This window comes from Temnothorax longispinosus, chromosome 8 (genome assembly GCF_030848805.1).
Source record: "Temnothorax longispinosus isolate EJ_2023e chromosome 8, Tlon_JGU_v1, whole genome shotgun sequence".
Lineage (NCBI taxonomy): Eukaryota > Metazoa > Arthropoda > Insecta > Hymenoptera > Formicidae > Temnothorax > Temnothorax longispinosus.
This window is the reverse complement of record NC_092365.1, coordinates 10,805,083-10,819,358: the sequence shown is the minus strand read 5'-3', so window position 1 is coordinate 10,819,358 and position 14,276 is coordinate 10,805,083. Positions and strand designations below refer to the sequence as shown.

At 36.4% G+C, this 14,276-nt stretch overlaps 3 protein-coding genes across 3 annotated transcripts; all 3 read left to right on the top strand.

The window, feature by feature from the left end:
* Nucleotides 1–473: 473 nt before the first annotated feature.
* On the top strand, nt 474–5,293 carry LOC139817856 (uncharacterized). The gene is made up of 2 exons (XM_071786140.1): nt 474–703; nt 779–5,293. Exon 2 carries the CDS (start codon nt 876–878, stop codon nt 1,971–1,973), a length of 1,098 nt encoding a protein of 365 aa, XP_071642241.1. The 5' UTR covers nt 474–703; nt 779–875; the 3' UTR covers nt 1,974–5,293.
* Nucleotides 5,294–7,335: 2,042 nt separating this feature from the next.
* On the top strand, nt 7,336–10,557 carry LOC139817845 (uncharacterized). Its single transcript, XM_071786130.1, has one exon. It carries the CDS (start codon nt 9,442–9,444, stop codon nt 10,537–10,539), a length of 1,098 nt encoding a protein of 365 aa, XP_071642231.1. The 5' UTR covers nt 7,336–9,441; the 3' UTR covers nt 10,540–10,557.
* Nucleotides 10,558–10,647: 90 nt separating this feature from the next.
* Nucleotides 10,648–13,202, top strand: LOC139817844 (uncharacterized). The gene has a single exon (XM_071786129.1). It carries the CDS (start codon nt 10,673–10,675, stop codon nt 13,190–13,192), a length of 2,520 nt encoding a protein of 839 aa, XP_071642230.1. The 5' UTR covers nt 10,648–10,672; the 3' UTR covers nt 13,193–13,202.
* The last annotated feature ends 1,074 nt before the right edge of the window (nt 13,203–14,276 follow it).

Here is a 14,276-nt window from a genome sequence, read left to right as displayed (position 1 = left end):
ACACACACACGCACATACACACACACAAACATACACGCGCGCGCGCGCGCGCACACACACACACACACACACACATACAAACACTAACACAAACACACATACACAAGAGGTGTAAATCCGACCAGGCAATCTCCACGTGGTACATCTTGGGTAATGCTAATGCTGGCGGTATTGACACAAAATTGAAGTATGGCATATTATATGCAAAAATGCTTTATTTCCGAAATATAAATTTGTAATATTGAAAATTAAAAAATGGCAAAAGCTACGCATATAAGAGCAATGCATATGGAGAGAGGGAGAGAGAGAAAGAGAGAGAGAGAGAGAGAGAGAGACTATTTGCGTGTCTTAATACACATGTTCTCCGGGGCGAAGCCCGGCGGGGCATGCTAGTATTATATAATAATATGTATAATACAATATAAAATGTTATGTATATATATATATATATATATATATATATATATATATATGTAAGCCTGACGCCTTATCAAACTTGGTCACGTTGACGTCTACGGTACTGACTACGTCAGGCACGTGACCAATAGAGAGATACTCATTATAACCACATAGCGCTGGCAGCGAGAGATTCGCTGCCAAGCCGTCCAGCGACGGGAGGATTCGCTGGTTAGCCGTCTCACGGCATAGTCGTTCGCTATAAAGCTACAGCTAGAACGAAAGACCGACAATCGTGTTGATTCAGGTGCGGTACTAATAGTAAGGTAATTGTGTGCAGCACTTATATAAATTGTAACCCTTTTATTTTATGTAAATACAGTAATCACTTGCTGCAACTACACGTGTCGTTCAATTCTGCGCCTCTCTCTCCCACGCGTCCATTGCGTCTCTGATTCCGAGGCTTACAAATCAACACGATGGATAGCATCAAGGCAAGATTCCTCTTCGTATCCGAGGCAATGGATACCAAAACTACGGTGGTCAAGGTCAAGACAATTCAGTTGGTGGGGCAACCGGAAATTTTCCAATTTCCTCGAGATATGCAAACGAGCGCTCAGCACCCACAGCTTTTTGAAAACGCCGTAGCCAAGGGAGTCGTTAAAAGCTTGAAAACACGCAGCAAATTCCGAAATGTGGTCATAACCTTGGCGGAAGGCGATCTGAAAGAAGTTTACTTGGATGACGAAGGTAATGTGGTTTTTAATGAGTACTATTTGGAGGCGATTCAGGCTGATTCCCCTATCCCTCCGCAAATTCCTGCTGCCGGAATTCCGCCACATGAAAAACCAATCCATTCTATTTCAAAAAACATGATACTAGAGAAATTTAATGGAAAAAATTTTAATGCAGAATCATGGCTAGAACTTTTTGTAACAGAGTGTAAAAGACTCGAAATAGCAGAAAACAAATTCCCGGAAGTATTAAGATTATTTCTAGAAGGCCCCGCGTTGGAGTGGTTTTCAATATTTTTAAAAACAAATTCATTAGCACACGCCTGGGAGTTTTGGAATAACTCATTTGTGGACACGTTCGGCCAAAAATCGTGGTCCGAAATCGCGTACGCTTACACATTTAAATATCTCAATGGATCCTTTTTGGATTTTGCTTTAAAAAAAAGAAACATGTTATTAGACGTGGACCCGAATTTAACGATTAGTTCGCAAACAAACCTGATAGTAATAGCCCTGCCTCATTTTGTTAGAACGCGGTTAAATAAAAAAAGTTTGACAAACATGGAAGATTTAATGTCAACACTTAGACAAATAGAACCTTTGAAAAATAAATATAATAGTAACTCAGGTGAAGCAAACGATGATAAACACAAGAATCAAAACAAACACAGGCCTTGTTCATACTGCGAAAGCGTAGGTTTCCCTAACAGATTTCACCCAGAGCAAATGTGTCGCACGAAAATCGCACATCAAAAGGCAAATAAAAATGACAAAATTAAAGTAGCAAATAATATAGAAATTCAGGACACGATTGCTCTCGCGGAAGTAGCAAAAAACGAATAGTGACCCCACTTATAAGATTAAAAATTCTAATAAACAATAAAACAGCCATCGGTCTCTACGACTCGGGAGCCAATATATCTTTAATAAATTATAACTTCTGGAAAAAGCTGAAGCTAAATAAAAAGGTAAGTGGGGACAAAAACATTGAAACTATATCAGGAATTTCAAAAGCCGAAGGTATAATTACGCTACCAGTAAAAATTTATAATATAACGAAACAATTTTCATTTTTTATAATAAAGAGTGATTCATTTAAAGATGATGTATTGCTAGGTTTAGACTGTATAAAAGAATTCAAACTTTGTCAGGACGAAAACTTGAAAATATGGCAAAATAAGAATGAAAACATAAACCAAATAAAAGAAAATTCCGCAGCGAGCACAAAGGTAATAAGTTACACTAATTTAAAGAATACCTTGGAAAATTTAAAAACAAAATACAATAGAGTTTTCGCAAAAGAAAAATATGATATTGGTACGGTCAAAAATTATAAAGCCATGATTAAATTAACGGAAAACAAGTACATAGCAAAAAAACCATATAAGTGTTCAATACAAGATAAGATAGAAATAGAAAACCAAATTAAACATTTATTGAAAGCGGGATTAATAGAGGAATCGTGTAGCCCATACGCCGCGCCGGTTACGTTAGTATATAAAAAAGAAGAAGCGAGAAAATCTCGGCTATGTATCGATTATAGAGACATGAACAAAATAGTGGTCCCGGAAAGCCAGCCTTTTCCGAGAATCGAAGATATGACGTTACGTGCGAGAAATTGTAAATATTTCACAAAGCTAGACGTGAACTCGGCGTTTTGGTCGATACCGTTGCGTGACAAAGACAGATACAAAACAGCGTTCGTAACACATCATGGGCACTGGCAATGGTGTTGTCTACCATTCGGATTAAAATCTTCGCCGGCAATTTTTCAACGAATTTTGTCCAGCATAATAAGAAAAAACAATTTAAATGATTTTGCAGTAAATTACATTGACGACATTCTAATTTATTCAAAAAACTATAAAGATCATATAAAACACATCGAACTAGTACTAAAAGCATTATACGAACATGGATTCAAATTAAATCCGTCAAAATGTACATTTGCACAAGCCAAAATAAAATATTTAGGTCATGAAATAGGAAACAATTGTGTAAAACCCTTAAATGATAATGTAATCGCCATAAAAAACTTTCCAACACCACAGACAACAAAACATATTAGACAATTTTTAGGAAAAATAAATTTTTATCTAGAATATATTCCTAGATCAACCATAATATTAGAGCCATTTCATAATCTACTGAGAAAGAACATAAAATTTAACTGGTCAAAAATTTGCCAAAATAACTTTGAAAAGATAAAAGACTATTTATGCTCAGACCCGATTCTGGCAATTTTCGACCCAACCATCCCAATTTACATTTATACGGACGCATGTTTACAGGGAGTAGGAGCAATATTAAAACAACGCCAAACAGATGGAACTATAAAACCAGTATTTTTCTTTTCGCGCAAACTAACAGAACCACAAAAAACAAAAAGAGCAATATATATTGAGTGTCTTGCAATAAAAGAGGCCATCTTATATTGGCAATATTATTTAATAGGGCAAAAATTTACGATATTCACAGACCATAAACCATTGGAAAAATTCAATATAAAAAAATGTAATGATCCAGAGTTAAGACAAATCTTAAATTACCTATCTCAATTTGATTTCGAAATAATTTACAACCCAGGTAGAAATAATTTAGAGGCAGACTGTTTATCACGAAACCCAGTACTAGAAGAAGATAATGAAGAAGACGAAAAATCAATGATAAAAATAGTAAATTTCCTAAAACTAGATGAAATTATTAATAACCAAAAACAACTAACACTCGATGGTAAATATGAAACTAAAAACGATATAATTTATAAAACACTAAATAATAGAAAGAAAATCTGGCTGACTGAAGAATTTGGCATAGCTTTAATTAAAAATATACATATTAAACAAGGACACATAGGAACAAAACAGTTAACATTAACAATTACCCATAAATTTTACTTCAAAAATATGCATAAACACATAAAAAGAATATGTCGCTCCTGTGAAACTTGTATAAAAAACAAAACTAGAGTGGGTAATTTTAAAGTCCCATTATCACAAATGGGTCCAGCTTCGGAACCATTTGAAATTATTGCATTAGATACAATAGGGGGGCTCGCAGGTAATAAAAGCACAAAAAGATACCTACACTTGCTAATTGACCATTTTACAAGATACGCGTTTATCTTGACATCAAAAACTCAAAGTGCAAAAGATTTTATAAAATTAATAAACTCAATAAAAGATAAGAATACTATACAGACGTTATTAACAGACCAATACGCAGGAATTAACTCAAAAGAGTTTAAGCAATATTTAAGATCCAGGAAGATAACTTTAGTTTTCACCGCAGTCGATTGCGCCTTTTCCAATGGCCTAAACGAAAGGACCAATCAAACGCTAATTAATAGAATAAGATGTAAAATATTTGAAAACAAAAATCGCCCATGGCCCACCATAGCAAAAGAATGTGTTGAGGAATACAATAATACGATTCACAGTTCAACAGGCTTCACACCTAATTATTTACTAACAGGAAGAGACAGGCCAATTTTACCAATCGAACTCAGTTGTAATACCGAAAATAATTTGAAAGAGAACAGACTAATAGCATACCAAAATTCAAAAAAGGTCCATGAACAGAATAAAAATTATTATGATAAAAATAAGATCAATATCAAGTATAATGTAGGAGACTTAGTATATATACAAAATGGTAATAAATTAAACAGAAATAAATTAGACCCGATTAGAACGGGCCCACACAAAATAAAAGAAAAAATATCCAATTTAATATATATAATAGACAGTGGAGTAAAAAAGAGAGAATCAAATTTTTTCCATGCTAGTAAGTTAGTTCCCTATCACCCATCGCCGGATCCTTCAGCATGAAAGGGGGGGGATGTAAGCCTGACGCCTTATCAAACTTGGTCACGTTGACGTCTACGGTACTGACTACGTCAGGCACGTGACCAATAGAGAGATACTCATTATAACCACATAGCGCTGGCAGCGAGAGATTCGCTGCCAAGCCGTCCAGCGACGGGAGGATTCGCTGGTTAGCCGTCTCACGGCATAGTCGTTCGCTATAAAGCTACAGCTAGAACGAAAGACCGACAATCGTGTTGATTCAGGTGCGGTACTAATAGTAAGGTAATTGTGTGCAGCACTTATATAAATTGTAACCCTTTTATTTTATGTAAATACAGTAATCACTTGCTGCAACTACACGTGTCGTTCAATTCTGCGCCTCTCTCTCCCACGCGTCCATTGCGTCTCTGATTCCGAGGCTTACATATATATATATATATATATATATATATATATATTTTAAACACTTCCTAAAATATTCTCTATAAAAAAAAAGTTATCAAGATATTCAAATTTCTTTGTTTTTTTACTCTATTTATTTAAATATATTATTATAAAAATTTTGATTAATTAAAGTAAAAACAAACATAAATAGAGCCATTTATATAAATAGAGCTATTTATATAAAACAGAGAACAACAACAAATAATTATTTGTCTCTTACTTAAATTATATAATTTTAAGAAATTTTACAAATTAATTATTGATCTAAGAAAGAAAGAGAAAGAGAAAAAGAAGTAACCATATCATTGGAAGATTAAGAAAACTTACCTATACTAAATGTGCGAACATAAACACTTTAACAGGAAACTTTGGTTTTGTACAATCTTTCAACACAATTATTTACTTGAACACTGGTGGCTGGATGCAACAATTTGGAGTCCCAAAAATACCCGACTGGAAATTAAACTAGGGTCCAAATAAGGACCATATAATATTTGCCTGATTTAGTTGTCAGGAACTGATACTATTGCCTTATCGGTACCTAAGTAATCGTGTAACGCAGTTTTTCTATAAGGTCCTTATAAGTTATCACAATCAGGCCCTTGTAAAATTATATTAGGTCCTCATAAGGGAAATATATAAGGTCATGAATAATGTAATCTAAAGAGGATCTGATAATGAATATAATATATATGGAGGGGTAAAAACCCACAGTGGTGTAAGTCAAATTTTTAAAAATATTTCCTCGTGTGCATAGATGCAATCTGTACAATATATAAATTGCATCTATGTACACGAGAAAATATTTTTAAAAAATTGACTTACACCACTTTGGTTTTTACCCTTCCATATATTGTGATGTAATTTAAATTTTTTAACATTAAACATTATTTATTATTAAACATTATTATTAAACATTATTATTAAACGTTATTTTTTATTAAACATTAAAATTGAATTAACATTAACATTGTATTAACATTTAAAATTGTATTAAACATTAATTATATTTATTTTATAATTGTTAAACTTTAAAAACAAAAAATACGTGAAAACATATCTGAGTGTTGGGTAGTATTATTTATTTTAAATATTTAAATTCAATATTAATAACAGTGTTGGGTGGTATCTAGATACATATGTATCTAACACTGCTATGCCCGAGCGTAATCTATACAATATCTATACAATATATAAATTATACTATATATCTAGTATATCATATATATATATACATATATATGTATATATACTTACAATTTTTTTTGGTATTTTTTATTTGATTTTAATTTTTTATTAAATTTTTCAAATTGCTCTATGCTATCACATGGCAATTTAATTAAACCATCATCATTTTCTTCGTCTTCTGATGAAATTCCTGATTGAACTTTCACTTGATTTTTTAATATTGATAAAATATTTTCCACATCCACTGTAAGTTTTAAAATTGATCCTTTAAGAAAAGTTAATTCGTTTTTTAATTCTTTTAATTGTTCTTCCGTTCTTTCGGCAAAAGTTTCTGAAAGTTCTGGAAAAACCATTTCCCAAATATAAGCAAATTATTAAAATTTTTTTATTAATTATTAATTATTAATTATTTATATTATTTATTTATTTTATTTATTTATAATTTATTTATAATTTATTTATTTATTTATTTATTTATTATTTGTTAATTATTTTCTATTTATTTATTTATTATTAATAAATTATATTTACCTTCATACTCGTAGTTACTTTCTGTATGTTTTTTAGAAGGTGACAATGATCTTTTTGTTGAGTAATGATATTTTTTATTTGATTTTTGAGAAGTACTGCATGTCTCTGTAATTGTAAATAAAAACCACCGTAATTGTAATAAACCACCGTAATTGTAACCTTAACTGTCAAAACTGTCAAAATCTTTTGAATAATGTGTACGCACTCTGGCAGTACAGTTAACTGTGAGTAGGCAAAGTAAGGGCGTTCTAGGCCAGTTTGTGGTGGGGGTATGACGTCACCGGCGTGGTGGGGAAGACGTCATCGGCGTGAAGAGGGGATGACGTCATCGGCGTGGAGGGGATGGCGGCATGTTTGCATCATTAATTAAATAATTATATTAATTAAATTAGGTTATAAAAATTATATTAATTTATAGGTTATAAATAATTAAATTAATTGAGTTAGGTTATGATTCATTATAACCTAATTTAATTAATTTAATTATTTATAACCTATAAATTAATATAATTTTTATAACCTAATTTAATTAATATAATTATTTAATAAAAAAATTTACGTGACTTAAACTATTGAGTTGAACGCAGGAAGAGATGACGTCGAAAACCTTTTTTTTCTAGGTCTACGTTTAACAAAAAAAATCAACAAAAAACCATATTTTACGTGACTTAAACTATAGAGTCCCCCATAGTGGGGAAATGAGGGTGGAAGACAGGAACGGACAAGTTCATACATGCCGTGATGAGATTATTCTATTTTTGAGATAAAAGTTTTTATCTATTTTTTAATAATTTTATTAATTTTTTAAATTTATAATGAACCGTTTCTATAATTAAAAAGGACATTTTACCGCAACATATATAATTTAAACATAGAGGAGGCTAATGTTAGATGAAAACGGAAGAGAGATTGAAAAATAATTTTGCCACTATTTATGATAATATTCAATTTTTATTCGTAATTTACATTTTTGCTTCAATCTCAAATAGATAGCAATGTTTACGTGACTCAAACAATAGAGGCGGGTAGAGGCAGTCTTCAAGCTTGCAAGATCACTTGGGTCCACTGGGCCTTTTTTTTCCTGGGTCCGAGTACCTTTTTCTCCGAAGGGAAATCCTGCATTGGATACCCCCACCCCGGGGCGAGGTGGGTGGTTTAGCCAGACTCCCACCGACCCCTCCCACGATCCACCAGCCTTCTAAAACTGTAGAAAAACAAAATAGATTAATGGTTTATTAAAAATAATAATAATAATAATAATTTTAAAAAGTAATACTTACGTTGATATTTCATCAGGCTTCACGTTTCCATGCAACATATATCCTATTTCGTGCAAATAGGACATATATTGCATGGATATATTGTATACAGCGGCTGTCGACAATTTCCACAGGTACGATGGCGTATTGCGTTGAATGCTTTGCTTATATGCCTTCGAACGACATATACTGGCTCGGCTTCAGTGTCCGCGTATGCATTCATACATAAAACACAATCCTTGTGTCCTGATCCTGAACCGTCTGTATAATATACATAAATGGCGCAATATTTTGTGCGCGCATTGAACGCCAAAATTTCAGGACGATACATGGCTCTAAAGACGACTTCTCTGCAGTCATCGTCACTATCCGCAGTTTCATAAGCGCTATCGTCTGACAGCGCGTTTTCTTCTTCTCCATCAGCCACAACGTCGTCAAAATGATCAGCCATTTTAATGTATTATATTATAAAAATGAACTTAATGACGATGACACAAAATATCAAAGACACGATAGTGTTTCGCACCAAGTACACACGCAGCACGAGACTGTTACGCACGAATGTACGAATGCAAGTATCCAAGATTTTTGAGATTTGCTTCACCTGATGTGTAGATATACTTTAATTGGTGGGGATATCTCTCAAAAGATGGTGAAAAACAGGGATAAACAAATTCTTTGTTTTTTTTTTCGTGGAGGTACATTCGGCCGAAAATTATTCATGAAAAAGCCATATAAATGTTATAGAATTGAGCGCCGATTGTATGCAGGTATAATTTATGACCCACAATTGTCACATCCTTCGACGAACTGTACGTGTCAGGACATGGTTTATGTTATCATTTGGATGAAATTTTTTACCAATAAGCAAATAGCTTATTTACTTATTGAGACCCAAAGGGTTTAAGGAATGTCACGTCTCTGTGACGTAAAAGTAAAAGAGGATGAAATGATTAAGAAAAAAGAAAAAGCGATAAAAAAAAAGTATAAAACGATGGAAAATAGTGTTAAAATCATAGTATTTTCAAGCAAGCAAGCAAGCGAGCGAGCAGTCTTTAGAATCTTTGGATCGAAGGAAATATGGAGCAAGAGTTGTTGGAGCAAGCCGCTCAACTGAATTCGATCGAAGAATTTAGTGCGTGGGAGCAGCGATGCAATCAATATCTCGAAGTGTTGGAAAAACAAAGTGGAAATAAACGACGTCGATTATCAATCAGCGATCAACAGTCGTTGGTGGCTCAAATCGCACGAATCGAAAGTGAAAAAGATTCAGTACGTCAACGTTTCGTGCATGTGGGTGCCGGATACAGTGCGGGTGAGACAGGACTCAGATGGCGCAAGATAGATACGGCTTTCGAAAGCCGCATATTGACTGGTGCGGTAATCAATACCGATTACATTGAACCGCGAAAATTTCTCGAGGATGCGAGAAACATTGTATTCAATCATGTGCGGAACGTCATACAAGAACATGACGGTGTAAAAATAAACACAATGTTCAACGGTGAGTTTGTGGCGGGCGATAAACGCGCAAATAAAAGTGTCAATACGAAAAACTGTGAACTCTTTCGCGAGTCCGATTTGGAAGCGTGGTATAACTTGCGCGTTATCGAGCCCACTTTAGCAACGCTGGAGGAATTCCAGGAACGTGATAGCGGGTGGGCGTTATTACGTATACAGAATTTAATGCTAAATATAAACAAATATAATCCATTGCACGCGGGGTGTTACATCGATTTACCGAAAGAAATTAAATTAAAGAAAGCGGTGATTAACGTGCAATCTACGGACAATGCATGTTTCGCGTGGTCGGTGGTCGCCGCGCTGTATCCAGTCGTGGAACATACATATAGAAAATCTTCATACCCTTCATATAAAACAGCATTAAATTTACAAGGCATCGAATTTCCAATGTCGTTGCGTCAAATTAAAAAATTTGAAGATCTCAACGGCATTTCAATCAACGTATATGCCATCCAGAAAAAAAACAAGAAACTTGCTATCCTGCCAATACGGCTCACCGATCGAAAGATAAACAACAAACACATAAATTTGTTGTACGTGGAAGATCCGCAAGATGCTAACGTAGGACATTTCGCCTGGATAAAAAATTTATCGCGTCTCGTTAGCTCGCAATTGAGCACACACCATAGCCGGAAATACTTTTGCGATCGGTGAGTATACATCCTAATAAAAATAAAAATAATTTTTATGTAAAAAGATATATAAAAAAAATTTCATTATTTACAGATGTTTGCACTATTTCTACACGAACGAGAAATTGGAAGCCCACATCATCGACTGTCGGGAGATGAACGACTGCGCGATCAAGTTACCAAGTGATAACGACAAGTGGTTGCAATTCAACAACTACGGCAGGAAAGAACGAGTTCCGTTGATCGTATACGCCGACCTGGAATGTACCCTGGAGAAGACGGCAGCGGATCCTGAAACGTCCGGCATATACCAACACCATAAGGTATTTAGCGTCGGGTATTACGTGCATTGCTCATACGACGACTCATTATCCGCGTATCGATTTCGTCGCGATAATGACTGCGTCGCGTGGTTCGTCGAGGAACTCAAAGGATTGGCGCATCGCGTAAAGAACATCTTGTCCGACAATGAACCCATGGCGAATTTCACGCGAGACGAGTGGAAAAAATTCAACAGTGCGACGCAATGTCACGTGTGCGAGAAACCGTTCGCGCCAGACGACACGCGGGTACGCGATCACTGTCATTTAACCGGTAGGTATCGAGGTCCCGCACATTCGAGATGCAATTTGAATTATAAGGATTCTCACTTCATCCCAGTAATATTCCACAATCTGTCGGGCTATGACGCGCATTTCATTATCAAGGAGATAGCTACCGCGTTCGAAGGCAAAATCGATGTACTGCCTATAACAAAGGAAAAGTACATCTCATTTACTAAACACGTGAAAGACACCACGAAAAGATCTGATTCGCAAAACAATATAAAGTTAAGATTTATCGACTCGTATAAATTTCTGAGCGCGAGTCTCGCAAAATTGTCATCTTTCCTAGATAATGATAAATTAAAAATTATACGTTCAAAATTTTCCACGTTATCCGACAACGATTTTGAATTATTGACGCGAAAAGGTGTCTTTCCGTATGAGTACATTGACTGCGTCGAAAAGCTGGAGGATAAATGTTTACCACCGCGCGATTCATTTTACAGTTCTTTGACCGGTGACACCGTATCCGAGAGCGATTACGCTCACGCCGTGAACGTCTGGCAACGGTTCTCCATTCAAACCTTGGGTGAATACAGCGATCTATACCTGAAAACCGATGTCTTGTTATTGGCTGACGTGTTTGAAAATTTTCGCGATAGCTGCGTCGCGAGTTACGGACTCGATCCAGCGCATTATTACACTCTACCGGGTTTCACGTGGGACGCTATGTTAAAACATACACGCATTAATTTCGAACTGCTCACAGACATTGATATGATAATGTTTATCGAACGTGGTATTCGCGGCGGTCTCAGTCAATGTTCCGGTAGATACGCGCAAGCTAATAACAAGTATATGCAATCTCACGATCAGTCGAAACCATCGTCGTACCTGATGTATTTCGATGTAAACAACTTGTACGGCTGGGCGATGTGTGAGCCATTGCCCTACGCAGATTTTCGATGGGTCAACAACATCTCGAACTTTGACGTGAACGCGATCGCTTCGGATTCACCCACAGGTTATATTCTCGAAGTCGATCTCGAGTATCCACAGTGTCTGCATAATACGCACGCTGATCTACCGTTCTGTCCGACGAGCGATAAGCCGCCCGGCAAACGAGAGAACAAACTTCTCGCGACTTTATACAATAAGGAGCGTTACGTCATTCATTATCGCAACCTACAGCAGTGCACGCGCCATGGTCTTCGCGTCACAAAGATACATCGCGTATTGCAATTCACTCAATCTGCGTGGCTCCGCGCTTACATCGAACTCAATACAAAATTTAGAACACTAGCCAAAAACGATTTCGAAAAGAATTTGTATAAATTAATGAACAACGCTGTATTCGGTAAAACTATGGAGAATGTGCGCAATCACGTCGATGTAAGATTATTAACATACTGGGACGGACGATACGGTGCGGAGGCAATGATCGCGAAACCAAACTTTCACAGCAGGAGCGTGTTTTCGGAGAATCTAGTAGCAATAGAAATGCGAAAACTCGAGGTGAAGTTCAACAAACCAATCTACGTGGGTATGTGCATCCTCGATATATCCAAGACATGTTTGTATAAATTTCATCACGAGTACATGTTACCGTTGTATCGCGACAAATGTAAAATTATGTACACCGATACGGACAGCCTTATATACCACATCGAGTGCGACGACGTGTACGAGACGATGAAACGCGACAACGACAGATTTGACACAAGCGATTATCCGGTAAATAACGCGTACGGTATACCACTTGTAAACAAGAAGGTGCCGGGCTTAATGAAAGACGAAAACAATGGCGCGATCATGACAGAATTCGTTGGACTCAGAGCGAAGATGTATGCGTTGAAGGTAGATGGTAAAAAAGACACTAAAAAAGCAAAAGGTGTCAAGAGTAACGTCGTAGCGCGTACTATAACGTTCGACGATTACACGCGGTGTCTGAAGGATACAATTGAAATGACGCGACAACAGTTCTCTATAAGATCAAATATGCATGATGTGAACACCATCCGCGAGACGAAGATCGCTCTGAGTCCGTACGACGATAAGCGATACATTATACCCGATTCGATCGATACGTTACCGTGGGGACATTATCAAATACCCCCTCCGAAAACGTAGTGTATTGTATGCATAAAATGTAATAGTATAACGTAATGTAATGTAATGTATGTACGTATGTATGTATAGTAACGTAATGTAACATAAAGTAAGGTAATGTAACGTATATTATATTGTTGGAAGGGATATTAATAAAAATATTGTACATGTATCTATATTTAATATTTTTTACATAGTTTATTTTTCATATGTTTTTAAAATACTATCTGCATGAATTAAATAACATTGTCCTTGTGTATCCATGAGTTGTGCGATCCATCGAATCCCAGCCATTTCACGTAGACCTCGTCTCCCCTCCTGCGCAGTACTTTTTCCACGAGATACGTGTCCGGGTAAGCCGCGCGATGTAATTCATGCTCGTAGAACGCTCCAGTGATAGATTTTCCGCGATAGTCCTCCAGCAGATAGGTTGCAGGATTAGTGTGTTGCACTTTAACGATCTTAAACACCTCGGTGCTCCAATTTGGCGTGTAACCCTTCTCGAAAATTGTCTTGTGCTTGCTAACGCGTACCCGATCGCCTACTTTAAACTTTGTCAAACCTGCGATCTTGATCACGCTGTACACCGTGGTTAAGAGTCTTTCAGCGATTGCAGGAGTAACGTCGACGGGTCGCATGCCGATCGTTCGATGCTTGCGCGCGTTGTACTCCGCGATGAGACGCGGTAGCTCGTCGAACCACTTGTAAGTTCCGTTGAACGTAAACATCTTCCACATGTTATTCTTTAACGTGCGATTGAATCGCTCGACGACCGACGCCTTCAACACCGAATATGTGGAATAATGATTGATGTTGTGTTTCCTCACGAGACGTTGCACGTCGGTGTTGTAAAATTCCTTCCCCATATCGGTTTGTAAGTTTTTCGGACATCTCCCGCTCTCTCGAATTATCTTGGCGATAACTTCAGCCGTCTCGCTTCCACCTTTACTCTTGAGCGGTACAGCCCACGCATACTTGCTCAGCACATCGATGACGGTGAGTATATAATGGTAACCTTTGTTGAAATGTGAGTATGGGCGCATCTCGACAATGTCAGCCTGCCACAGGTCGTCATATCCCCGAACTATGACGTGTCTTCGTGGAA